Source organism: Equus asinus, chromosome 25, assembly GCF_041296235.1.
Source record: "Equus asinus isolate D_3611 breed Donkey chromosome 25, EquAss-T2T_v2, whole genome shotgun sequence".
NCBI lineage: Eukaryota > Metazoa > Chordata > Mammalia > Perissodactyla > Equidae > Equus > Equus asinus.
This window is the reverse complement of record NC_091814.1, coordinates 16439410-16465784: the sequence shown is the minus strand read 5'-3', so window position 1 is coordinate 16465784 and position 26375 is coordinate 16439410. Positions and strand designations below refer to the sequence as shown.

The 26375-nt window shown below is 44.0% G+C and overlaps 2 protein-coding genes and 1 non-coding gene across 31 annotated transcripts in view; all 3 read right to left on the bottom strand.

Moving 5' to 3' along the window:
* Window positions 1–3881: 3881 nt before the first annotated feature.
* On the bottom strand, window positions 3882–7237 carry HAX1 (HCLS1 associated protein X-1). Of its 2 annotated transcripts, XM_014864893.3 has the most exons (8): window positions 6912–7113; window positions 6647–6795; window positions 6127–6389; window positions 5762–5949; window positions 4756–4807; window positions 4511–4617; window positions 4292–4382; window positions 3882–4143 (listed from the first exon to the last, which is right to left on the bottom strand). In XM_014864893.3, the coding sequence occupies exons 2-8, from the start codon at window positions 6700–6702 to the stop codon at window positions 4058–4060; spliced, it is 843 nt and encodes a 280-aa protein (XP_014720379.1). In that variant the 5' UTR covers window positions 6703–6795; window positions 6912–7113; the 3' UTR covers window positions 3882–4057. The 2 variants fall into 2 exon arrangements, with proteins under 2 accessions (XP_014720379.1, XP_014720380.1); XM_014864894.3 differs by lacking the exon at window positions 6647–6795 and having other exon boundaries at window positions 6912–7237.
* Window positions 7238–8220: 983 nt separating this feature from the next.
* UBAP2L (ubiquitin associated protein 2 like) overlaps window positions 8221–26375 on the bottom strand; it is a 41429-nt gene continuing 23274 nt past the window's right edge. For 7 of the 28 annotated variants that reach the window (XM_070497353.1, XM_070497355.1, XM_070497352.1 and 4 more), the window contains 14 exons: window positions 25560–25758; window positions 24443–24720; window positions 24114–24286; window positions 22873–23062; window positions 22114–22168; window positions 21530–21704; window positions 21123–21195; window positions 19859–20054; window positions 19678–19766; window positions 18654–18707; window positions 17945–18026; window positions 16973–17190; window positions 16398–16503; window positions 14564–14965 (listed from right to left, as the gene is read on the bottom strand). In XM_070497353.1, the coding sequence (XP_070353454.1) occupies window positions 14916–14965; window positions 16398–16503; window positions 16973–17190; window positions 17945–18026; window positions 18654–18707; window positions 19678–19766; window positions 19859–20054; window positions 21123–21195; window positions 21530–21704; window positions 22114–22168; window positions 22873–23062; window positions 24114–24286; window positions 24443–24720; window positions 25560–25758 (1938 nt within the window). In that variant the 3' untranslated portion in view covers window positions 14564–14915. Of the gene's footprint in view, window positions 8335–8361; window positions 9009–9846; window positions 9898–10313; window positions 10512–11469; window positions 11538–14563; window positions 14966–16397; window positions 16504–16972; window positions 17191–17944; window positions 18027–18653; window positions 18708–19677; window positions 19767–19858; window positions 20055–21122; window positions 21196–21529; window positions 21705–22113; window positions 22169–22872; window positions 23063–24113; window positions 24287–24442; window positions 24721–25559; window positions 25759–26375 lie in introns of those variants that run through there. The other 21 variants (XM_070497342.1, XM_070497339.1, XM_044757821.2 and 18 more) reach the window with 8 other exon arrangements.
* Window positions 18124–18259, bottom strand: LOC123280940 (small nucleolar RNA SNORA58). Its single transcript, XR_006520241.1, has one exon. It is a non-coding gene; the product is annotated as a small nucleolar RNA SNORA58 (small nucleolar RNA).

Below are 26375 nucleotides of genomic sequence, written 5' to 3'. Positions count from 1 at the left end.
ATATTAAATGTTCCAATTCATGAACATGGTATATCTCCTTTTATTTAAATTATCCCAGCAATTTTTGTAGTTTTCAAAAATGTTCAGCTCTTGCACTTCTTCTGTCAAAATTAAGTATTTTATTCTTTATTATGCTATTATGAATGGAATTCTTAATTTAATTTTCAGTCTGTTTGTTGCCAATATGTAGAAATACATTTTTTTTTTTTTTTTTTGCATATTGATCTAATATCTTGAAACCTTCCTATACTCACAGAACTCTCTAGAATCCTAAGATCAGTTGAGGACTCAGGTGCAACCACATTGTGTCAGCCACTCCCTCTGTTCAATCCTGCTTTCTTCACTTCCCTACAGGTAGATCTCCCAAGAACACAAAAAAAGTAATTTTTTGTTGTTGATTCCTAAGGATTTTTTCCTACATACAAGATCATGGCATCTGTAAATACAGTTTTATTTTTTCCTTTCCATTCCATTTTCTGGCCTTATTGGATTATCTAGAACCTTCAGTACAATGTTGAATAGAAGTGGTAAGAGCAGATAACCTGGCTTTGTTCCTAATCTTAGAGGGAAAGCATCAGTCTTTCAGCATTAAATATGACATTTGGTATAGGTTTTTATAGATACCTTTTTTTTGGACTCATTTCATGTCTGAAAGTGTCTATTATACTCCTACATTTAATAATAGTTTAATTGGGCAGACAATTCTAGGTTGGAAATAATTTTCCTTCAGTATTTTAAAGGCTTTATTTTTTTTCCTTTTTCTCCCCAAAGCCCCCTGGTACATAGTTGTATATTCTTAGTTGTGGGTCCTTCTAGTTGTGGCATGTGGGATGTTGCCTCAGCGTGGCTCAATGAGCAGTGCCATGTCCACGCCCAGGATTCGAGCTGACGAAACACCGGGCCACCTGCAGCAGAGTGTGCGAACCCAACCACTCGGCCATGGGGCCAGCCCCTCCTTCAGTATTTTAAAAGTAATGCTCCATTGTCTTTTTTTTTCTCTTGGGAAGATTCACCCTGAGCTAACATCTGCTGCCCATCTTCCCCATATTTTCCTCCCCAAAGCCCCAGTGCACAGTTGTATATTCTAGTTGTAGGTCCTTCTAGTTCTTCTATGTGAGCCACTGCCACAACATGGCTACTGACAGATGAGTGGTGTGGTTCCATGCCCAGGATCAGAACCCAGGCCACTGAAGCAGTGAGAATGCCAGACTTTAACTACTAGGCCATCAGGGCTGGTTCTCCATTGTCTTTTAATTCCAGTGTTGCTGTTAAAGTGGAGAACATTCTGATTCCTGATCCTCTGTATGTGATTTTTGTTTTTTCTCTTTCTCTGAATCAATTAGATTCTCCTTTGTCCCTATTGTTCTGAAATTTCATATGATGTGCCTTGGAGTGGGTTTATTTTCATCCTTGCTGTCAAGCATGTAGTGGGTCCTTTCACGTTACAAAGCAGCATTCTTCACTTCTGGGCTCTTTTCTTGACATTTCATTGATGATTTCTACTACTCCAGTTTTCTCATCTTTTTTCCTTCTATTTTCTATCTCTGTTATTTGGTCTACTTCTTTGGAGATTTCCTCAACTTTGTCATCCAAACCTTTTTATATTTTTTCATTTCTGCCATTGCATTTTTTTAACTCCCCAAAGTTCATTCTTATTTTGTTTATTCCTCTTTTGTAGCATCCTGTTCCGGTTTTATGGATATATCATCTCATATTTCTAAGGATATTGTTTTCTTGCTAAATTTCCATCTTTCTGTATAGTCTCTTTCTTCCAAGTTGCTTCTTTTGTTTGTATCAGTCATCATCCTTCATGTTGGATGCTGTCCAGAGATGTCTGGTAATCTCTGGCTCCATCTGTGTTTATGATGGTACTCTAAAAAGCTGATTTTGTTGTTAGCACCATCAAGTCAATTCCAACTCCTAGCAACCCTGTGTACAGCAGAGTGGAACCCTGCCTGGTCTTTTTGCACCATTCACTCACCTTCTGGCATTGTATCAGATGATGCTCCGCTGCTATTCATAGGGTTTTCATGGCCAATTTTTTCAGAAGTGGGCAGCCAGGTCCTTCTTCCTAGTCTGTCTTAGTTTGGAAACTCTGCTGAAACCTGTCCACCATGAGTGACCCAACTGGTATTTGACTGGTGGCATAGCTTTGAGCATCACAACATACAGCAGCCACAGTATGACAACCAACAGATGGGTGATGTGTCTTCCTGACCAGGAAACATCTGAGCCACAGTGGTAAGAATGCCAAATCTTAACCATTAGACCACCAGCACTGAGTGCAAAAAGTTGACTGGAAAACTCAATTGTATTCTTTATAGTAGAAGAGTTAGAGAATAAAAAAACAGGTGGGAGGACTTGTTCTACTAAATACAACTATAGCATTTAAAAGTGTAATATGGGGGGGCTGGCCCAGTGTAGTGGTTAAGTTTGCATGCTCCACTTTGGCAGCCCAGGGTTCGCATTTTTGGATCCTGGGCATGGACCTATACACTGTTCATCAAGCCATGCCGTGGTGGCATCCCACATACAAAATAGAGGAAGATTGGCACAGATGTTGGCTCAGTGACAATCTTCCTCAAGGTAAAGAGGAAGATTGGCAATAGAGGTTAGCTCAGGGGCAATCTTCCTCACCATAAAAAAAGAAAAGAAAAGTGTAATATGGGCACAAAGACAGACAAATAGATTAACAAAAGACAGTAGAAAGACCCAGTACAGGCACATATACATATTTGCATATATATATCATATGTGTGAGATATGTGTGTGTGTGTATATGTACACGTATGTGTCTTTGTATATATGTATTTTTTCCAAATGGAAAAAAATGAAACAAGTCCCCTGATTCACACCATAAAGGAAGATGAATTCCAGGTGGATTAAGAAACCTAAACGTAAAAGCAAAACTATAAAACTCACAGAGGATAATAAAAGGGAGTATCCTTTTAACCTTGGGTTAGGGGAGATTTCTAAAAGATATAAAGAGCACTAACCACAAAGGAAAAGATAAATTTGGCTATAATAAATCATCTCCTGTTCATCAAAACATAAAAGAGAATAAAAAGACAAAACTTCATTACTATATCTCCTCTCCTTTGTTCTTGTGAGATGCCTCTTTAGAAAAATCTCTTTATTGTTATTTTTCTGGAGTTTCCGGAGGGAACAGAGGTAAATAAACTTGTAAGATCTGCCACTATAAACCACAGTGCTAAACTTTAATGAGAAAAAGACCCAGAAATGTTTGTGCTAGTTATATTTTCTTACATAAAAAAATAAAAACAGGGGCCAGCCCCGTGGCCGAGTGGTTAAGTTTGTGCACTCTGCTTTGGCAGCCCAGGGTTTTGCCAGTTCGGATCCTGGGCGTGAGATGGCACTGCTCGTGAAGCCATGCTGAGGCGGCATACCACATGCCACAACTAGAAGGACCCACAACTAAAATAACACAAGTATGTACTGGGGGGCTTTGGGGAGAAAAAGGAAAAATAATATCTTAAGAAATAAATAAATTAAAAACATAGCCAATAAAGGAAGAAATATTTGCCCATCTACTTTCTCAAATGATCTCATGAACTATCAATCACAGTGATCCCACATCTAGGGAAATAGTCATCTCCTACGCTTTCATACGCATCCTTTTTTTTGTAATATGATGCATACCTGTCTAGAAATTTTCCTGGAATTATCTCTAGCTCTATCATCTCCTCAGGATATTAGGAAAATCATTTTCTTTGGGTACCTGACCTGTACTTATCAAACCAGGTTTTGAAAGTGGAACAAAAAATTCAGAAATAAGGAGAAAGTTGTGGGCCTAGCTAATTTGGGAAGCCCTGGATGGTGCCAGAAAGTGGAACAGCCTTAACAAAACCAAGACTAAGGAATTAGCATAAATAAAGGTTTTATTGGTCAGTTTGTGTGAGTGACATACTGACATACCCCCAATTCACTGTTCCACACATCCAAGGTCCTGAGGTGGCAGGAGGAGAAGCTAAGCTCATTGATGGTGAGCAAAGGGCGGGAGGTGAAAGAACCTGAAGGTCTCTGAGATTTAACAAGGCTACCGGGACCGGAACCAACGTCCTAGGAATAAATCCAGGATGGAAAAGGTATCATCCAGGGCTGGAGGTGTTGGTGATTCTGGATCTAAGGAAGAAAGTGATACATGTAGGCTAAACAAGAGAGACTGGGCAGAGGCAAAGGAGAGAAATAATATTAAAGGGCAGAAGAGTAAAAGTTTCCCTTTCCCAAGGAATTAAAAGATGGACGCCTTTTATTCTCACTCTACACTTACCATCTCTAGGACTGCCATCTGCTTCTTGATGGGTTACTGTGGTCTCTGTCCGGCCTTCACTGTCCACCACAGTCCGGCGCTCCTCCACTGTCTACAAGGAGAAGCCCCCACCATATCCCTAACATCACTAAAAGTGAGTTCACTGGTTTCTTTATATAGATCCCTCTTTCCAGAGCATCGTCTGGCCACAGTTCCCTTTACCCCTCTCTCCCAACTCACCCCATCTGGCTTAGTGATCTTGGTCACAGAGATGCTCTTGAAATAAGATTTAGGCTGGGGCTGCAGAACTGGGCCAAGGCCCTCCTGGGAAACCTGGGAATCAAGATCTAGAAGTGCAGAGAGAGGACACAGGAAAGAAGAGTCCAAGAGAAAGAAGAGGACAAGGAAGAAACTTCAGGGAGGAAGCACAGAGGGAACTTCAGGAGACCAGAGGTCTGGTGAATGCCCACTCCCTCCAGACTCACCATTGTCCTCTTTGGCTCTAGAGTCGGGGGTCACAGGCCACATATCATCAAACTGCAGAAGAACCCAAAGTAGGTAAAATGACTCCTTTCAATCTGAAACTTGAGGGGTCAAAGAACCAAAACTACTGCCAAGTTCCAAAACTACCTTTCCTCAGGACAGAGAATCCCATTCAGGATAGCTTTATTTACTCGTTCCTTCTTCCTTCCTAGCTGTTTATGTCCTTCTACCTGAACTGATGCTTTTCTGTCCTCCCCCAACAATCTTGCCTTGTCACACAAGCATATAGACTAGTGTTTTTGTCCTTTTTTTTTTTTTTTTTTAGAAAAAACAGAATTCCCATTTTCTCCCAAAGAAAACCCTGCAACAAGCTTAATATAAAAAACGAGCCGGCCCGGTAGCACAGCGGTTAAGTTCACACGTTCCGCTTGCCGGCGCCCTGGGGTTCGCCAGTTCGGATCCCAGGGGCGGACACGGCACCGCTTGACAAAAGCCATGCTGTGGTACGCGTCCCACATATAAAGTAGAGGAAGATGGGCATAGATGTTAGCTCAGGGCCAGTTTTCCTCAGCAAAAAGAGGAGGATTGGCAGTAGGCTAATCTTCCTCAAAAATAAAAAAAAAAAACAAAAACAGAACACAAATAGGACCGGTCCCATGGCCAAGTGGTTAAGTTTGCATGTTCCCCTTAGGCAGCCCAGGGTTTCGCCGGTTCGGATCCTGGGCACAGACCTAGCACTGCTCATCAAGCCATGCTGAAGTGGCATCCCACATGCCACAACTAGAACGACCCACAACTAAAAATATAGAACTATGTACCAGGGAGCTTTGGGGAGAAAAAGGGAAAAAAAAATTAATTAATTAATTTAAAAAAAGAAAACAAATAAATACACTAAGCAGGGGGCCTAGGTTTCCAACCCAAGTCCATTAGATTCCAACAAGGATGCCAGTCTTTGGACTCGGTTAGTTGTCTCCCACAGGCTCTCACTTCAGACTCAGATGTACTCACCCTACGGGGAGGTCTCTGGGAGCCCCAGTCTGGTGCTGGTTTGGGAGATTCAGTTCTTACATCACTCTCCAAGACCCCCCCAAAGATCCTGGGCTGGTGGCTATCTGGATACTTAAGCATTGAGTCTCGAAGTGTCCGACCCTCCTGCCGTCTCTCACCAGGTGTCTCTGACTCAGGACCTGGAAGTTCTGCAGAAAGGTGGCAGGTGGATGCTGGGGGTGGGAAAGGACTTGGGCTCTTTTAAACCTCCTTGAAATTATTAGTCTTCTCACACTTCCCATCCCCCAACTACTCTCTGCAGGCTCCTTATTTCAACCACCAACCCAGCAGAAACCTTAAGTTCTCCCTCAGGGGCAGCCACACACCAGGAGGGCGCGAAGGCAAGGTCCAGGCCCCCATCTCGCTGAAGATGTTATTGAAATCCCGTACTAGGTCATCAAAGCCGAAGTTGTCATGGAACCGCATCCCTCCTCCTGGGCTGAAGCTGAAACCGAAGCCAAATTCCTCGGGGGGCTGGGGACCCTCAAACCTCGAGCTTCCACGGCCCCACGTGGCTCCTTTTTCTTCCTCTTCCTCATCCTCTTCATCTTCATCTCGAGTCATCCCTCCAAAAAAGGGATCTCTGTAGCTAGGGGTGGAGGCAGATTGGCCACCAAGATTTCAGAACTACTTAAACCATAAAATCAACTCATGGGTGGCAAAGCGGGACACGAGTAGGAGTCTGGGAAGCTGAGGCGAGGGTTAGAGGACTGGCCATCGGGTTTTTGTTTTGTTTTAGTTTTTATCAGTCAGTCCTCAGCTTGCAGCTCCCCTAAACACCTTCCCTCGGCTTTTCTTCAGTGTTCCCCAGGCCCTCCCCTCTCTCCCAAGGTCCTGCTCACTTACTCACTGTCGTCTTCCCCAGAGCCCCATTGTCTTCCCCGCCTGGGCCCCTGTTGCATCACCCCAGATCGGAGAAAGGCTTAAGCTGCCCTTTCTCCTCCTCTTAACGACCGCCTTGGCTACTGTCGCAGGGTGAGTGCTCAATGTCGTGTCTTCTCCGCAGGAGTTGAAGGAGTGGGAAAGAGGATGTTTTTCCAAAAATTGTGTGATAGGGGTCAAACTCCCCTCAAAAGACCACCCTCCTTGTCCGACCCGGGCGCACTCTCACCTTCGAGGTCGAGAAAAGCCGAAAAATCCCCGAAAGAGGTCAAAGAGGCTCATTCCCGTATTGGGACTCGAACCTTTGAACCCCACCTGAGGCCCATTCACACCTGGGGGCAGGCCTGCACGGCGTTATCGGAAACTAAGCAGACCATTAGCCCCCGCCGCCGGAAAGCAAGCCTGTGATCCGGACACTGTCGTAAAATGACGGTAAGCAAGACGTGCGGCGGCCGGGAGGCGGGGCGGACAGTCCTCCCAAATTCGAAAGGCTTTCTCTTTACCCCACCTGTTTCCCGTGCGGGTAGTGGGCGGGCCAAATTTCCATTTTCCAGTGATCACCTGCCTCCTAAGCCGATTCTCCTGATTGGACCAACGCAGTCCAATAAGGCATCTCTCGAGAGTTTGACGCTGTATGGCACCGATAAAGTCGCCAGAGGGCAGCCCATGCGCACAAGCGAACCGGTACGAGACACTCCGTCACCGCTGGTTCAGACGTGGACTACCAGTACTGCCCTCTGAGAGTCACCTCGCCCCCTTCCTCAGTCCTGCTTGTTTCTTGACTGATCTAACATTAGAAGGATGGACAAAATGTTTTATCAAGCTCCTTCTAGTATTGAATTCCCCAGAGTTCAGTGGAGATAAAGACACGGGGACGCACGGACTTAACTTCCTCTCCAGCAACTAAGGAGTTTGTCCCAACCATGATGGATTCTTTCACTTCTAGGCAGGCTCTGCAACCAGCAGGATAATGACTTTGTAAGAGAGCAAGGGAAACCTAGGGAAGGGTGTTGAGAAGGAAGAAAGAATTTGGAGCTATCCCCCTTTTCCTATCATTGACTTTCAAAGCGCCCCCCCGCCCCCGCTCCCGTACCCGCCACCAGCATCCCAACCCCTGCCTTGCTCTAGATTCTTCCTTTTCAAGAGGCTAGGTATAGCTATGCGAAATGAAAGTACTCAAGAAGCAGGAACTACTGTAGTCTACTCCTAGGAGAAATGAGTCCCAAGCTTCAGTTTTGCTAGCCAACAATGCATGTTGCCCTCACTTCTTTCCAGTTCATCTGCCTCCACAGATCTAAATTATACTTTGACACTACAAAGCCATTTCTTTCAGCTCCTTCTTCATCCTCTCACTTTCCATCCAATATCTGCTATTTCACTCCCTTCACTGCCTAAAATCTGCTGTCGATGTAGGTTTCTGGAGGAAATGAAGATTTGTGGTGGTTCTTTCCAGGCACCAGGCTGTGAAATTCTGAGGAGGAAGGGAAGGAAATCCCCTCAAGGGCAAGATACTAGTACGTTAGGGTCAGAGGAGTTCTTAAAGGGCGAAGATTTCATTTTATTCCACTGTCTTCAGGGCCTGCTAGAGGAGGCCCAGTGTGGTACAGTAATACTTATTCACCGAGCCGGTCATCGACGAGACTGAGGATATCCTAGATGGAGTAAGAATGGGCAGAGGCTGAAGGTAGAGGTTTTTTTTTTTTTTTATATATACAAGACACATTAATCCATTAAATCTGAGGACACAGTACAAAAAAAAAAACACTTCAACTAATTCATCTGACAACGCTGTTCATATTCATGACGCCATTTTTTGTTGTTGTTTTGTTTCCTAATAATAAAGGAGGAGACTTAGGGCTGTTGGGCTGATATATATTTGGGGGTCCCCCCTCCCCACCTCACCCATACACCACCAGGGTGAACAGGAGGACAAGGTAGGGCAGGGCCCACAGAAAAGTTTCATAATCTTGAATGCAAGGGGAAGGAGGAGAGGAAAGGACAAAAAAAAAAAAAAAAAAGAGAGAAAATACAAATCCTATAATACATACAACAGAGTGGGGATGGTATGGGAGTGGGACAGACATGAAGCTGAGACATGGGGTGGGCCGCTGGGGGTGGGGGGCAGTGGAACCCCCCCCCCTTCCTTTCTCTCTTTGATGCTGTTTCCATAGTTGCCAGGCTGAGAAGCCCTCTCAGAAGATGGGACCGGGAGAAGAGGAGGGTCAGGGCCTCAGTTGGCCCCCCAGCTGTAGCTGTTGTAGGCAGACTTGTTGGTCTGGGGCTTCTGCGGGATGGAGCTGGTCTGGCTACGTTGCCCGCTGCCCGTCTGCAGGGGAATGGGAGGATGATGGGGAGGAAAAAGGTGTGTAGTTAGGACAAATTTGTTATATCTTAGGTGGAAATGTGGAAATTATCTTGCTCTCCCATTCTCCTTCCTTAGAAACTGCTCTGAAGCTTCTCAACCATAGAAAATTTGGTTTATATAGCTGCTAGAGCACCACTGATAAGAAAGCACTTTCAAACTGTACATAGGGGAAAGATGAAAAGAGGGCAAGATATCTTTAGACAAGATAGTGAATCAGTTCCACACATTTTCAATTCCACTCCCCCCACCTCCACCCTCCCCTACTCTGAGAAAAGGCTACTCTCTAGAGAGAATTTTGGCCTCTTAGAGATGAGTGATCACAAGGTGATTTCATTTTCATTGATTCTCATGAATGCCTCAATTTGGAAAGCTGTCTTTGAGAGCAAGGAAGCCCTTATTCCAGCTCCCCAGCCACCTATGATGGAGGAGAGGTCACTTGTACCACCCCATGGTACCACACGTGGTACCACCCATACCACACATCACATCTGCGAGCCCATTTCAGGCAAGATAGGAGAGACAGTCTGAGGTGCCAGGCTCCAGATGCTGCCCCAAGAATCCTTTCCATTCCGGTAACCAAATGTTTCCAGAGTTAGGGAAGGGTAGAAAGAAAAAGAGGGCATTGAGGAGGGGAGGACAAAAGAGGAATGGGAGGCCAGAGAGCTGAGCAAGGTGTTGTGTTTGTGTATCCCGACTTGTGACCGTGCAGTCTTTTCTCTTCAAGTTCCCTAAGGCTGTGGAGGTGAAATGGGGACTGAAAAGGAGTGGGTTCAAGCATATCATCATTCAGTTTCATTACCTGCTCCTCCTGCTGGCGCTGGCAACAGAGAATCATCTGCAAATATGGTAGCTGAGGCAGAACCAGGATATATGGAAAATAAAGGGACAAACTTTGACAATAGAACTCCACCATTAGAAGGGAAAGCTATAATGTCAGGGAAGGGGAAAGGCTGGGAGAGGTAAGAGGGGAGGTGTGACCCAGGTCTAATGGGATGAGGACAACTGTGCTACGGGAGGAGGTGGAGGAGAAAGGCACAAAAGGAATTGGGCAAAAAAGGTTTCAATCTGGCCCCTTCTCTGACATCTCCTTTGCCGGCCACTTGTGTTATGTGCGCTTGTGTCTGTATGTGCTGTGTGCCCATGGCTGGCGCTGGGGAGGACTGGGTGAAGGTGGTGGTGAGGAAGGGTAAGAAAAGGAAAGGGGAGGCAGTTTTAAGGGATAGGAAGGAAGAGGAAGGGAAAGGAGAGAGGGGGAAGGGCTATTACCTGGCTGTCCTGCTGCAGATGATGGTGAAGGATCTGGGAGTGCGGCTGCTGATGGGGGGTCAGAATGTGCATAAAGGGGGCAGGTGGATAGGCAGCAGCTGTGGCCGGATTGATGGGCCCCCCACTTCCTAGGGCTGAAGGCAAGTTGAAGGAGGCAGCAGGAGTACCGGAATGAAAACCTTGTTTCTCAAAGGACTGCTAGCCAGAAGGACGTGAGGAGAGAAAGTAAAAGGGATCAGCAAACTAATCTTTGGAATTTCTGAGCCCAAGCTCGCCCACCCTCAGAAAGCAGCATGGTGTCATGGAAGGAACACTGCACCTAAAGTCAGATATTCCGGTCTCAGTCTCAGCTCTGCCCTTTAATAGCTGTGTCATCTGAGAAAATGACTGTCTCTCAGCCTCACTTTTCTCATACATCAAACAGGGATGCTACTGACCTCTCAGTTGTAAGGATCAAATGAGACAATGGGTATGAAAGCACTTCGTAAAATCTAATGTCATATAGGAACATTGTGAAATCTGCTGGCTACTCTTAGCACCCCCTCCCCTAGAGTTGGGTAGAAATTAGAACTCCTTGGATATTTCAAAAGAAATGAATAAACACTGAGGTATCTTGAGTGTTAAAGATCTTGGCCCTGAAACACTCCACCATAACTCCTAATCCTTTATATCAAACTTTTATTTATGGTGGGGGGGGGGATCAACACAATACAAATCTGTGGATGATTCAAATGCCTCACTTTAATTACTGGGTTGTCTCCTTTCCCACTCTGTTATCCCCTAGATATACTTACAAACAATGGAATGAACTAGTCTCCCTTCATTCCATACTCCTTCTCTTGGAAAGTTATCAAAAGGTTGGGAGTGGGTAAGTAAAGGGCCAGGACAGTTGCATAATAATTCACACAACATATTATAACAATTTTCCACACCTCACCTTCCTGTAACATTTCTCTTGTTTTTTTTTTTTTTTCCAGGGGGCTAAATTTAAACTTCTTTGAGAAACTGAAGTCTGAGACCATCCATTTTCTAGTAGGATGGGTTTCCTGACACCTCTCTTAGGGTTGTTCTTGTTCACTGTACTTCTATCATTGCAACTCCACCTCCTCTATGTCCATCTGTCTTTTTCCACTTCTATCCAGAGCCAGGCACCTACCTGGGTTTTGGAGTACACAGAACCCGAGATATCTGGCACGCCCGTGTTACTGGAGGTGACTGATACACCTGGGGGAGGAGGAAACAGACAGGAGGATTAGCTCAGCTAGCTGCCTGGCCCCTATCCCTGGGAGGAGGTGATGTCTGCCACCTTTCTAGCTATAGCACTGCAAGGGCATTTTGGTCTGTTTTTCCAGCTTCAAGTCAGTCCTGAGGGATAAGAGCTCATGACACAAAAGCTCCCTAATGGTTTGCTTGCCCTTTCCAGGTGTGTACTGAGTATATGTGTGAGAGAGTAAGCTGAGGGTTTGGTTTTTTTTTTTGGGGGGGGGGTGGGTAGGACAACAATTTAGCCAAACCTCACAAGCATACAGTTTTCAAAATCCTTTGTGCTAAAGCCCAGCAGAATGTATTAAACTTTTAATGTCTATTTCAAATCAATCCACCCAAACTCTACTCAGTCCTGCTCCTGAAGACAGTAGCCTGGCTCTTTTCTGTTTATGAAGAGACACTTCGCGGCTCAAAATCCATCCCTCCACAGCATAAGGTAAGTACTAGAGGACCAGTCCAATTCAACTCTCAAGAGCACTTTAATTCTCAGAGCCTCAGCTCACTTAGTTCAGCTTCTCCAGAGTCTTGGAGCTTCTAGGCTATATACTCAGGATTTAAAGAACTGGCACAAAGATGAATTTCCATTTATGTAATTTAAGCCTAAGCATGGGGAGGAGAGGGAGTAAAGAAGGTAGATAGGGGTAGGCTACCTCCTACAGCCTAGGTGGAACACAAAATCCAAATGTCATTCTAGTTTACAACTTCAGCTTCTCCATGAGATATAAGCTCTAATTCATACTCCAACAACTTGCATGTTTCCTGTTGAAAAACACCCTACTATCACTACAACTTTAAGGAAACCAGAGTAGTACAATTCTTCATTTTAACTTGTACTTCAACTGAAATACACATACCGTACCTCCTGAAGTATGGGGCAATGGGTCAAGGAGATAGGAAAAAGCCATCAGGTAAAATAATCCAGCATCTTACTAGAGAAATTTTATGCAAAGATTTGAGGAAAAGCAACTCAAATTTAACTAGGAATTTCAAGCATGCTTTTTAAAGATAATACTTCTCATGAAGTGAGATAAAAATGAAACTTCAGAAAAACTTTGCATTTCAGTCTATGTCCTTGGATCCTTCTCCTCTGCTGTTAGGAACACTCTGATGGAAGAATTCTTTAGAAACTCTCTACTAAAGTGACCAAATCACAAATGAGAAATCTTCCATTCACCCACAATTCAACAGCAATCCCCCTTCCAACTCTAGAACCCAAATCCTCCCAATGCCTAGGACAACGGCAGCCTTCAAAAGTTTAGCCCACCTTGGACAGCCACTTTAGAATCTTCCCAATAGAAGTGGCATCTTAACCTGGAAAGCCCTCCCACATCACAAGTCCAGATAGTTCCAGGGAGGAGCAAACACCAACTAGGAAACAGAACAGAACTACAGAAAGCAAGCATGAGAAAATATTTCCCCATCTCCAAAGTATCAACTCTTTATACTTTAAAAGCACTCAAGTAAAAGAAGGGGACAATACAGGAGCCAATGGGGTATTTTTTTCCCTTCCCTTTTCAAACCCCTAGTGCCCATCTGGCAAGTCACTGGTAATAGGCACAACTTTAAGAACAGGAGTTCATTTATGGAAAAGGATAAACTAACAAGGTTTGTGTGGAAGGGTTTAGAATAAGGTGGAATACACAGGATATAAATAGAATATTTTTGAGGGAAACCAGAAGAGTCAGTGATTGATCGATCTTTACTGCAAAGTCTCACAGCTTGCTGACACCCCTTGGTCATCCCACACAGGGTAAGAGAAATGGCTAACTGGATTCATAAGCTGGTTGGTAGAGAGGAATTTAGTTCCGATGTGCCCCTATCAGGTCTTATTTCTTTCCAAAGGCTGGACTATTAAAAAGTAGCTTCTGAGTCCAGAAGCCTTAATTTGGATATTGGTTGAAGGGACTGGAAATGCAGGAAAGAAGAGAATATTCTGTATAGTAGCCATAATAGATATCCTCAGTAAAAGCACTGGAGACCCTAAAAAATGATGGGTCTTAGTCTTCCTACCTACCCTTCAGCAGTTATTAGAAAGCTCCTCAGATTACAGAGTTCTCTTCATTTCTTTCCAACAGTCAGCACCCCCTGTCTATCCCTCACTCCCAAGCAGTGATGATCATACTAATACAATGTAGACAGCAGGGAGGAGAAAGAAGAACCCATCTCTCCCAGCATGGCAGCCCCTGGGAAAGTTGGTCACACTCACAAGATAAAATTACTTCCAGAGGGCTGGGAACAAATACAAAGAAAGTGGAATACCCAGGTTTCCAATTAACAAAGGACGGTGTTCTCAATGTCTCACCATTCCCACCATCTTACAGTCAACCCTGTAAACAAAGGGCTGATGGTGTACTAGTTGGATTAAATGGGGAGAAGAATTTCCATAGTCAAGGAGATGTCTAATCAAACCTCTCCCACACATTCTTAGCTACACCCACAAGTGCAAAACGACTAGTAATCCACAATCCCTGAAAAGCCATTGAGGGACTAAGAATAATGTTCCAGGCTAGCACAATTTCCACAGCCTGCATCATCAACTAGCTGGTCACTAAAGACTTTATCAGCTCTCAATCAGCCACTTGGCCTTGGGGAACCAGATGTGGGAATTAAGCCTTGGAAGATACTTCCCTGACAACAGCTCTGAACATCATCTCTTCTGCCTTTCACCAGACATGACACTCTGAATTTTTTTGTCCTTTCCCCTCTGCTTATGTCAGAGGCAAGGGGAACATCTAAATGGAAAAGTGAAGATCTATAATAAGCATGGAGAAGCAGGGATTTTCTACAAATAGCATTCTTCACCAACCAATCAAGAGGCTGGAAACTGAAGCTGTTTCCCCTCCCCCACCTTAATAAAATCACCTTACTGAAAAGTTAACAGTTCTTTGACTATGCTGGGGTTTGATTGAAAAGGCCACCCTCCACCCACAGCACAACATTGGCTCCTAGTGTCCAGAAAGACATGCACGGAAAGAACGCCAGAGTTAGCTAAAGAAATACCACAGTTTATTGAAGACTACAAATATTTTTGTTACAAGTTGAAACTACATGCCTTCCAGAAATCAAAAGCAACAGCAGGTGTGTGCATTGATGCTTCGGAGGTGCTGCACCGCTTGAACTCGAAATGGGTAAGACAGGGTCAGACACATGGGGGAGAGGGAAATGGGGGAAGGGCAAGTTCAAAAGCCCAGAAGGTATCCACCAACTCATTTCCCCAAGCCACGCAGGCCATGGCCTCAGCTCAGCAGGCTCTCCTCAGTGGTCTGGTTTCTGAAACAAGACTTCAGTGCAAATTTACACACACACACAAAACATAGCCCCCAGCCTTGGGCCAAATTAGCTCTCTGCCGTCCAGAAATGCTTGTAAGGGGGTGGATATTTTCTTCCTAAAAGGAATCAAATACATAAAAATAAATGAATTTAGAGGTTGATGAGGAATGGGATGACAAGAGCCCTCTGTGGGGTTGGGAACTGGGGGTTCTCAAAGGGCTGTTATACCAGGTTTCTCAAATCTTAAGGGAGGTAAGAAGCTAGGATTTCCAGAATCAGGTATGCCATTCTCTTATATTATCAATCACCTATCTCTTAAAATTCTTGAACTGGTCCAGCTAAGATTTAAATCTAATATTCTCAGAATGGGACCACTGCAAGTCAAAAAGCTTATAATCCTCCCCACCAACAATCAGGGTGGACCTTGCTCAGTTGAGAGGGGTACCCACAAGGAGTCTAGGTATTAAATCTCAATGAGGTGTCTCAGCATGTCTTTATTTTAAATCTTCACCCACTCTAAGTCATACAACACAGTTCAAAGCTCCACCTGGCTATTAGTTCCCAATCTACTGCTCTCTGTGTTCAGCTCAGAGTTTCCCAATTATTGAAAACCTTGGGCAATTTACCCACCTGGAGCCCACACTAGAGTGCAGAACACATGCAGCTCCATCCAAACCATCATGAAACCATAACTGAGCTGAGAATTTTGAAGGACAACCCTCAACCCCAACCCCTAGCAACTGCAACAACCTCTTCCCCATATTCATCTACAAGTCACTGAAAAAAGTAGATGGAATTGTTTTATTCAAAGACTCCTTCTTACTCCCTGTCCTCTGAAAGTAGAGAGTTAAGTGTCAGGTATGGGAGGCAAGGGAGAAGCTAAGTATCTTTTAGGTCAGTACCATTCAGAGGATTCCTACATTTCCCTCCCTGCCATCAGATGTGCAAATGGACTTTTGCAAAGAGACCAGCCATACATATTAAGAAACCTCAAGGTCCAACTCTCCCAGCCCAACTCTCACTCTGTTGAGTACTCATGCCTTACTCCTTTCTCTCCACATCTTATGTCTTCTAGCTAGGGAATAAAAAGGGGCCACATAAGAAACATAGTGCTACAAAGAGATTTAAGCCAAACCTACTATGGCAAGCTAGCTAAGAACCCACTTAACCCTCCTATTCAGTAAATATATCCCCTTTTGTACTATCAGTACCACACACCTTAACACTTCCCTCCATTGACATCTGAGTAAAATCTTGGGGCTCCTTGCCCTGCTTCCCACCCAGTTTAGGCCAGCCAACACATTCTAATAACCAACACGTGCCCCAGGGCATTCTTGTCAGGAGTAGTGGACACATGGGATACTATCAAGCTCCTCTATTATTGCTGCTCAGACAGACACTCAAGTCAGTCAAATGTTAACAATCATACATGGAGCAGCAGCACACCCTCACCAACTCTATTTTCTCAAGCACCAAGTCTTCCTCTCTAAAACTCGTTTAATAACATCCTACAGACACCACTGACAGCCATGGTCAAGGTGAGCTTACCAGTGTTATATCCATGAGACCCATATCCACTTGGCTGTTGGAAAGGGGTGGCCGATGCATTCACACTGACATTCACACCATGCTGCTTGGAAGAGGTAGGAGCCACCTGAAGAAAAAAAAGGCCAGAACTGCAGTGAAATGGCAGCAGAGTACAATTCACCCCATCTGTCCTACTCCAGGGATCAGGCATTCAGATGTATACCCATCCTGATGTAGGCAGATGACAGCTTGCTTAGTGAAATGGGCTCCCTACTGAGCTTTCTAAAATCTACCAGTGAAGTCAAGAAATGGTAGTTTGGAGGAAGGGAAAGGGGCAGAGAATGAATGACAGTCTAAGAGAAGCAAAGCTGTACGATATCGAGTTATTCCATTAGCTAATTCCAAGAAAAGGTAATCCCTAACCCAATACCACCAATTCCAGCCCCACTCCCTCTCCCAGGTCAGAAACAGACCAGAGGTGGAAATTATTCCTCCTCATCTATTATTAAAAAGTCATCTAGCCTTGAAAGCAGCTATGATAGCATCCAGGGCTAGGATTCCTCACCATAAGGAGAAGACCAAGCCCAGGTACTCACAGGGAACACAGCAGGCCCATACTGGAAGGTGCTGGGGAGGCCCGGAACCCCTGTGTAGTATGGCAGGCTGGTGTAACTGTAGCCAGGAGGCAGCGCCGGGTTCAGGAATGTCTGCTGCGTGGTGTGGTGAGTCTGCGTCTGGTTCTGTTGTGGTTGGGCCAAGGTTGTGGCTGGGGCCGGGGAGGAGGCATCCCCACGGCCGAACTTTGTGAGGTCACCTGTGACAAGAGAGGCTAAATGTGCCTGTATCTTTCACCCCCAAGACCAATACACAATTACCTCTTCTGGTTTCACATGATTCCAGGAGATCCTCTTCAAACACTATTAAAAGTTCAATTCTTTGAATTACATTTCTTGGCGGCTTCATTTAGCATGGCTCAGCACACGCTTAGCTTAGTGCTAGTCAAGGGCTAACGTTGAATGACTGTACAATACTATGGCAGAGACAGGCCCCCAGAATAAAGCTCCTGCATGATTTCTCTGTCCACTCATGTCCTTTCATCTCCCCACCACTGCCCCTCCCCCCTTCTCCTCCAGGGGAAACACTTCATGCTGGACTCAAAAAACAATGATGGGTCAGAGAAAATGACAAGTCAATGAGGACAACGCTAAGTCAGGCAAAAAAAGGCCCATGGCTTAGCAAAGCAATGAGACTGCCACTGAGTAGGGTACAGGAGGAGAGGTGAGCAGAAGAAGGCCAGTTCAACCACTGTACTTCCTGGAAAAAGCTGAGAGAACCAAGTCAACACCTGGAATCAGGGGGACAAATAGAAAGTGGAATGAGAAGGAAAAAGTTGCTACGTGCCCATCTTTAGCAGGATTTTGAATCTACCAACTCTGATTCATCATGTCCATTCTATACTTTTGCTAAAAAATCTTAATGTGAAAACTGGGTTCTTTTCTGCTACTAATCAGGTTTCTGCCACCAATCCCAACACAATCTCCCTTTATTCAGCCCCATCCCAGTCCTACCAGAATAAGGGTTGCTGGCCAGGCTACCATCCCTCCCAGTCAGCGGAGTGGTTGGTGTGGGAAATGGGATGCTGTAGTAATCCTAGAAGAGAGAAATAAAAAAGCAAAGAAATAAAACAGCAGAGACTCAAGGCCACTCATTCCTCAGCATGAGTAACTCCACAGGGTGAGAAGTAGGAGAATGTTGGAGTACTGCAGTTTATCCAGCCACTGATTAAACTGGCGAGAGCCGGCACGAACTCCAAATTACTCTTGCATACACTGTCCCCCCTGCCTGGCCATGAGCATAGTCAGGCAAGGTCTACGGGTATGCCCACTAGAACCTGATGGACATTAAGTCCATTAGGACCAATAACATTCTCAAACCTCTAGATTTATCCCTAATAGTCTACTACTACTGATAAAATAAATCTTTCTGGAAATTAAAGTGTTTGAAACACAGAGAACGCATCCTGCTCCAGAGTACCCTAAGCTATAGATTAGGTTAAAATTTGTTTACTTTAAAGATGTAACAACTCTGATTTAATAAAAAAATATAGTTACTTTCTGTTAGAACCACTTGCCAAGCCACTATATTCTAATATAGCTTAAATCAAAGTATGGGTTGGGAAAGAGCTAAGTCTGTCACTTATCAATTAAACATTTAAAATAATCCCAACATTAATTTTAAGATCATTTTCTTTTCCTAAGCTCTACATCACATACTCACCAATGGAAATCTTGTCTGAAGCATCTGCAAGTCATCATAACCATACACTTGTGGCTGAAAGATACAAACATGTAACAATATTAATGGGGACTGGTCATGACGGCAGCAAACCATGGAGCTAAGAGACATGATAAAGCAACAGAACATTCTTTCTCATTAATAGGGACAACAAAAACACAGATTCCCTTCAGTTTTCTTTAAGAGAAAAGAAGTACAAAGAGATTAAGTAACTCATGAAAGCTCTTGAAGCTTTCCTTGAGCTACACACTACTGATTCAACTAGGCTGGCCACTGGGTAGCAGCAGAGCAGACACAAGTCATACACGAATAGCCTGCTTTACTCTCTATTCTACTAGTTTTTGTCTCTTGCATAAGCCTTCCAAATATGACTTAAAAGATTCATATTTTACTTTTGTTTTCTCTAATGTCTGGGTACTAAGGTAGTGTGTTATTGTTAAAAGATGTGGAAAGTCGTACTGGATGTTTCATCTGTATGATATTCATCTAGATTCTCTGAGGGCAAGAACAGGTGTCTTTATGAAAATTTTTTTAATAAATACCCTTCATCTTAATAGGCACTGAATACATGAAGCTGACAGAAGATACACCAGGGCAAAAAGCTACTACTATTCTCAGATAGTCCCAGATGGAGCCAGGGAACTCTGCTCTGACCAGGTCAGGGCCAGGAAAGATCTTCAGAGACAACGGATCAATCCAACTAGAGAAAATAATTCTTTAAGAAAGTGAAAGAGATTCCAGGTGGACTGTCTGGCCTTTGGCTTCTGAGGTCCAGAATTTGTTTCACACAGAGAAAATACACAGCAGAGGGCCTGGCCTCAGTTTAGTCCTTCCTCTCTAAAAACTGTTACTTTTTACAAAACCACAAAGATTAAAAAACCTGTTTGCTTACGTGCGACAACCACTCCTTCATTCTGTATGTTAATTATAGTCTTCCACTGAAAGCCAGAGCTATAAAGAATAGCCACATCATCGTCATCTTTTGAAGACCTTCAGTGTCACTTACCGGGTAGGCATGTAACAGCCCTGGAGCCATAATATACGGATTAGGCAACAATGGCGGGACCCCAGGAGGGAGGTTGGGAGGAGCTTTTCCTAAAAAAGAAAGTACATTTTTATGTTGTCACCCAATTACTTCTCTCCTTCATCCCAAAGGAATGCTGCCCACTTTCTATGCACAGGGCTACCTGAAGTTGTAGCAACTGAGCTTCGAGTTGAGGCTGTAACGGTGGAGTTGCTGCCTAGGCTGAGGCCCAGGCTACTGCCACTATTGAGAGTGGAGGAGACACTGACCACTGGGGGAGGTGCAGAAACTGTGCTGGACGTGGTGGAGAAAGTGCTGGAGGAAGGATGGAGATTCGCCTCACTCTCCACGCTTGTGTGCTTCAAGAAGGGGGAGCAGTGCAAGAGAGGAGGAGGAAATAGCGATTAGCGGAACAGGTCAGGAAAGATAAACAATCCCCTCTGCTGATTATACTGTCACGTCAACTTCCCAATTAAAAAGGCTGAGGCAGGGTACCAGGGTGCCCTCTGCCAAACTAGTTAGAATTACTAAATATTCTCCAGCTAGACATTCTTCAAGATTGATCTGGCAAGGATTACAAGAGACCCACTGCACACCATCACCCTGTTCAGAAAGGCAGCAGAGTGAGTGAGGACAAATTCCCTAAACACCGACACTGATTGGCCAGTAAGGAGACAGAGATAATTTAGATCTGAAAAATCTACCACAGCCTTCTCTCCCACACTGTTCCTCACTAATTCAGCACAATAAACCAGTTCATGGGCTAGAAAGAAGTACAAGTTCTAATGAACTTAAACCTGAAATAGTATATTTGAGAAAAGAGAGGCTCCTAAGAAAACGTTAAGCCCTCATTATCTTCCCTTGGCTTCTGGCAACCCAGACATCTTTGCCTAAAATGGCTGCTTTTTAAGTTAGTTGTCTTCCTTACCATCTCAGCTTAATGCCACAAATAGTTGTTATAAATCACAACAGTGAAATCAATTCTTTGACCAAAAGCTCTAGTCTGGCCCCTACTTTCATAGGATTCCCAGACTCACACTGATTATTTTTAGGAATCATGTTCAGCATATCCCAGACCAAGAAATGAGAATGGCTATACAAGCTCCCAGAAAGGGATGTTCTTACAGAATTTATCATAGCACACAAAGCCTCACCCAGCTTCAGTGTTTAAAAAAAAGGTCACATAATGATTCAGGAAAGTCACTTCCAGGGTTGGGAGAATTGGCCCACAGTTCTGCAATATTTCTGGATTCTTCTGCCTCTCTTGGCTTCAAACATCCTTTTACCCCTTTCTTGCAACCTCAGATCAATTATCATTTTGCCAGGTCATGAAAAAATTTCAAGAATCCCTTCTTGGGAGAATCTTATAGTTGGATAGTTATAAGTGTAAGAAAACCACACTTCCTCTTTTACAGCATCATGCTTACCAAAAGAGTGGATGTTGAAGTGCGCCCCGAAGATGTTGATGACGAAAGGGTATTCTGTTGAGTAGATAACGCACTGTAAGGAAAAAGAGGTTGCCGTCAGCTACAGTGCTATGATTACCTGACGTGGAGCTTCAGTCAAAAACACAGGAAAGGAAATAAGATAGAATATGAGACCAAGGAGATCTGAGACCATATGGTAAGCACAAAGGCCACCCAGGGGTAGTGAGCAGCTAAAGCAAGAATGGATGTTGAAAAGGGAAAATAAGCCTCCTGTCTTTACTTCTCATAGCTCTTGGGTCATCCACTTAGCTCATGTGATCTCTGGCAGGTAGAGAGTGTAAGCTAGAACCAGAGAGCTCTGGTACTACTACTCACCAACCCCATCCTCCACCCTCACCCCAAATCACCTGCTGTGTTGTGTGGTGGTAGTATTTGGAATCTCTTCAGTGTGGCTCAAGCCACCCAAGGAGGACGAGTGCTGATTGGTTGTCGTCAGTAAAGAAGCTGCAGATACCGTTTCACTGAGAGGGGGGATGCTAGAAGTGGAAGGTGAGTCAGATTTCACTGCAGAGCCTGTAGCACCTGGCAATAAAGAAAGGAATTCACCTCATCAGAGGAAAGGGAATGTTTGTAATAAGTGAAGAGGTGACCACAGTCCTAGGCTGTCCCAAAGACAAGAGTGAGTTATTTAATAATGGACCATTTGTGTTTAAGTAGAATCTTTTCTTTTTTTAAATTCCAAGCATTTCACAGCACTGATCTCATTTGTCCAATGAAAGGAACCAAGGGGATTATCACTGTTTTAAGACAGAGAACTTGAAACTTAGAATGGTTTGAGATTAAACAGCAAGGGAGAGCCAAGCTAAGACTATAACAAGAAGTTTTGATCATTGAACCACGGCCCTTTTCACTACAATCTAAGAAATGCAAAAATATTAAAAGGGGAGGAAAAACACTACAACTCAGAGAAAAAAGCCTGGAGAACACTCACCTTCAACAGATTGCGTGGTCTGTAACTGCGTGGCCTGCACAGAACTGAAGCCATTCTGGTACCAAACAGAGGAATAAGAAACAAAGTCAAGTGAATAGGTCAGGTTAGCACTGTCTCAGCTTAATTTCCACCAACAAACCTTTCAGAGAAATTCTGCAAGTTAACCAAAAGATGAACATAATGCAGACTATCCAAACAAAATAACAAAAATTAAAAACAACATATACCAACGCTGCGTGACCCAGGACAAAAGAAGGCATCCCCAAACTACTGCAAAGATCCCAAACCCAAAATAGATGGCCCAAATCCAGTGATCCCCAGGGGAGGATGGATGTGGGAGCAAGACAGTTCAGCCAAACCATCTATTCTGCTGGCTGTATCTGACAGTCACTCCACATCAGCTCTGGCATATGCTGTCCCCCTCACCAAGCCAAGATATAGCAAGGAGAGGTCTACTGATATGCACCTAGAAGTCTAGCAATCAAATCTTCCAAGAAAAGAGGTACTTAAAACTGATTATACTAGACAGAATTAATCTTCAGTACAAACAGAATGGTTTTCTGGCTCTGAGTCTCCAGGCTTGCTAAAAAGCACTTTTTTTACTTCATCTGCCACAAAAATGTGCTTTATTCAGTTTCTCAATCAGCATTTCGGAGGTGTCTTAGCACTATTCATCAGGAAGTGAAACACTAATATTTAAAGGACTTTGCCCACTATTCTAGCCGATAACCAATGCCCTGGGGCTCGTAAAGCCACTACCTTTGCCTGAGTCAGGTCCTTTTGGGGTGACGAAGAGATGGAGCTGGGGTACCGCCGAGTCTGTGTGGATCTCTGTTCATATAGAGGGCCCTGAGCATTATTTTGGGAGGTATAGGTTGTCGACTGAATTGGGCCACTCTGATAACCGGACTCCTGACTCTGGTTAGATGAAATTGTGGATGACGATTCACTGTGGGGAATGGAGAAGGAAACTCAGAGAAACAAAACAGAAGATCCACTGATACTAAGGAAATGATAGAGATTACTACTAGATACTAGAGTAAGTTGATTACAATCAAAAAGAAAATTTCAAGCAACAAATAAAAGAAACTGCCACAATCTTCTCCTGACAATAGTAGGAATTTCCACATGCTATACAGCCAGGAATCTGAATTAAGAATGGAGTTTTAAAACATTTTCAACTCTTAAAGGAAGAGAAAAAAATTTCCTGTTCCCCTACATTCTGCTGTTACAAGAAAGAGGCTAAAGGTCAGGAGAAAGGATACACTACTTTTGGTCCCTTCAATACATCATAACATGAACCCTAAGCATGGGAAGTATTCTTTTCCTCATATTCATTTTAAGGGATTCTGAGCTCCTGGCTCTCTCAAAAACCCTATTAGAGATAAGGTTCCTGGTAGAACTCTCCTGAGAGGAACTTTTAAAATATTCACATGCATTAATGGCAATTATGATTCAATAGATCTGGGCTAGGGCGAGACATTTATATTTTTAAATTCTAAGGATTGAGAAAAACAGCCTAGTCCCCTGAAATTCCTCCAGGATTTTCTATTGCTTAAGATGGCCATCCCTGGCAGCTATCAGAGAAGACAGGAGAGGTTCTACTAACTTGTGTAACACATCAACGCTACCTCCTTCCTAGGAGTTCAAAGTTATACCCTTCATAGGCATAAGTCCCGCACCAAAATGCTAAAAAGTGTCAAAAGCATTTTTAGCTGTGGCAGATGCCAAAGTACTCTCCATTAGAGGTGCTGCACACATCTCTAAGACCTAAACTTAGACATTCTAGAGGTATTTGAGGGGTATGTTTCTATCTGTTTAGAGTTATAGATAATCCTAGTAACAGTATTTTAAAGTGCTCAATAAAATGCTACAATTGGCTACTTTTCCCTCATTCAGTCAGAGGCTTGGCCTCTCCAGAATTCTAGGAATCAAAAAGAGATTTAGAAAAAGTGGTAAAAGCCTAATAAAATAAGTCTTATGACTGGTGTTTCCTCTACCTGGCCGTGCTGGTATAGAGGCTACTTGGAGCCTGGCTTGAAGAGGTGCTCGTGGTAGGGGTGGACTCATAATCAGAAAGGACAGGCTCTGACCCAAACTGCAATGCCCCAAACTGCAGGTTTAGCCCTGAGATATCTGCTGAGCCAGGCATCTCCACAGCCAGAGCAGGAATCTGTAGAGAAAAGAAAATAATGGTTTAATGCAACCTTACTGTAAGAATAATAAAAAACTTCTGCTTCAAATTTCCAAGCTACATCCTTAGAATCTTAATTTCCAAATCCCACACCCCCTCGGCCCTAAGAAAGCACCGATCTAAAATTTCAAGTACCTTAGAAGTCAAGGAGGCTTTTTTCTTCTGCTGTTTCAGTTTTTGCTGAGCCGGCTGAGGGCTGGAGGATTGGTTGTCTGAAGACCCAGGAGACATTTGTGGAGCAGAGGTGGATTTGCTTGGCAGAGGAGAAGAGGGAGGTGGAGGTGCAGCCGTGGAGGTAGCCACTGCAGCTGGCTTCTCTGGAAGGAACACCTCCATTATGGTTGAAGATGCGGTGAAAGCCTGGCGCTTTGTAAAGGGGCTGTGCACTGTTGAATCATTCGGGTTCTTCAAATCTGCACAAGGAAATCCAGTATGTATGAGGCCAGAGGGGCTGGTGAACCTCAAAAAAATACTATCATCCTGCTCTAGAGCCATGAATTAGGCCCTCAGGAATCAGAATCTTATAAATAAGTCTTCTTTTAGGGCCTAACCTCATTTCTATAGGTGACAATCATATTTGTTGTTGTTCTTTTTTTTTTTTTTGAGGAAGATTAGCCCTGAGCTAACATCCACCGCCAATCCCCCTCCTTTTGCTGAGGAAGACTGGCCCTGAACTACCATCCGTGCCCATCTTCCTCTACTTTATATGTGGACGCCTACCACAGCATGGCTTGAGCAGCGGTGCCTGGGATCCAAACCAGCGAACCCCAGGCCGCTGAAGCGGAGCATGCGAACTTAACCACTGTGCCACTGGGCCAGCCCCTCATATTTGTTCTTAAGTAGAGCCTAATCAAATCAACACTATGACCCTGCCTATGTAAGACAGGAACCTAGGAATTGTCGACGTTTAGAGTAGAAAGTCCTAAAATGGCCGTCTATGAATGTTTTCAAAGGTAATACATTGTTTCCAAACACTAAAGATAAATCTAGGGAGAATCCAAAAAATCCCTAGGCCAGAAGACGGAACCTAGGTATATGGCTAAATTTAATGAAAGAGATCTACAGCCTCAACTTTTTATTATTCTACCAGCTTCCTGAACTCAGCCTATCTGAGCAGGGGAAATCAGTGTGGGAAACTAGCAAGTTGGCTGCCCTTCTCACTTTGACACATTCTCCCCACTCACTCCTGCTACTCTCTTGACAGTAATGCTCCAATGCTTAAAGAACTCAAATCACTTTCCATCTTTCTCACCATACTGCACCAGCGATGGGGACTGTGTGGTGGAGCCCATGTCCCAAGAGGAAGAGGTGGTGGTTCCAGATTGAGAATGCTGAGCTGCCAACTGAGCCAGGGCCTGAGCAGTCTTGAATTGCTCCAAGAACTGGGAGCCTGTGGTGCTGCCGCCTTTAGCTTCACCGACATCACCAAATCCTTTTCCTAACATGCTCACCTGTAGATCAACAGAGATTAGAGAAATCTGCAGCCCGCAACTTTGTTCAGCTACTCAAAAAGACACTTATTCATGGTGAGAACCAGTACAGATGAGACAAATACAGAAGGTCACCCAGACAGGGGAGACAGCATAGCCCATTAGACCACATGCTCCAGAGTAAGACTGTCTAGATTCAAATGATAGCTATGCAATCATGGAAAAAAACTTGCAATTTCTCTGAACCTCACTTTTCTCATCTGAAAATAGAAATAAAAGTAGTACTTCGTAAAGTTTTAGGAGGATTAAACAAACAACGCACTTAAAGCATTGACTATATGCTATGCACACAGTAAGCATGCAAAAAAATGAGCCATTAAAATTTATACCATTATTATCACTTCCTCTTCCCTCCTTCTCAAGGACAAAGCTCTAATGATTACAGGGGGTTTTCCCCCTTTTAAAGTTTTAAATCAACCAAGGTTTGATTATTAAATTAACGTGAAGGTAAGATAAAATTTCACTTTAGCCATTAGGGTCCTTGCCCCTCCCACTAACAGCTCAAAAGGAACAAAAACAATTAACTAACTGGAGCCTCATCTGAATTTTGCTAATAACTAGCATAGAGGGAAAGATGA

Excerpts from the sequence above, each read along its gene's own strand:
- HAX1 (XM_014864893.3), bottom strand. The coding sequence starts at position 6,702 with ATGCAACAGGGGCCCAGGCGGGGAAGACAATGGGGCTCTGGGGAAGAC. Across the intron at positions 5,950-6,126 it reads CTTGCCTTCGCGCCCTCCTG|AACTTCCAGGTCCTGAGTCA; the intron begins GTGTGTGGCTGC and ends ACCTTTCTGCAG. Across the intron at positions 4,383-4,510 it reads AGATCACTAAGCCAGATGGG|ACAGTGGAGGAGCGCCGGAC; the intron begins GTGAGTTGGGAG and ends TTCTCCTTGTAG.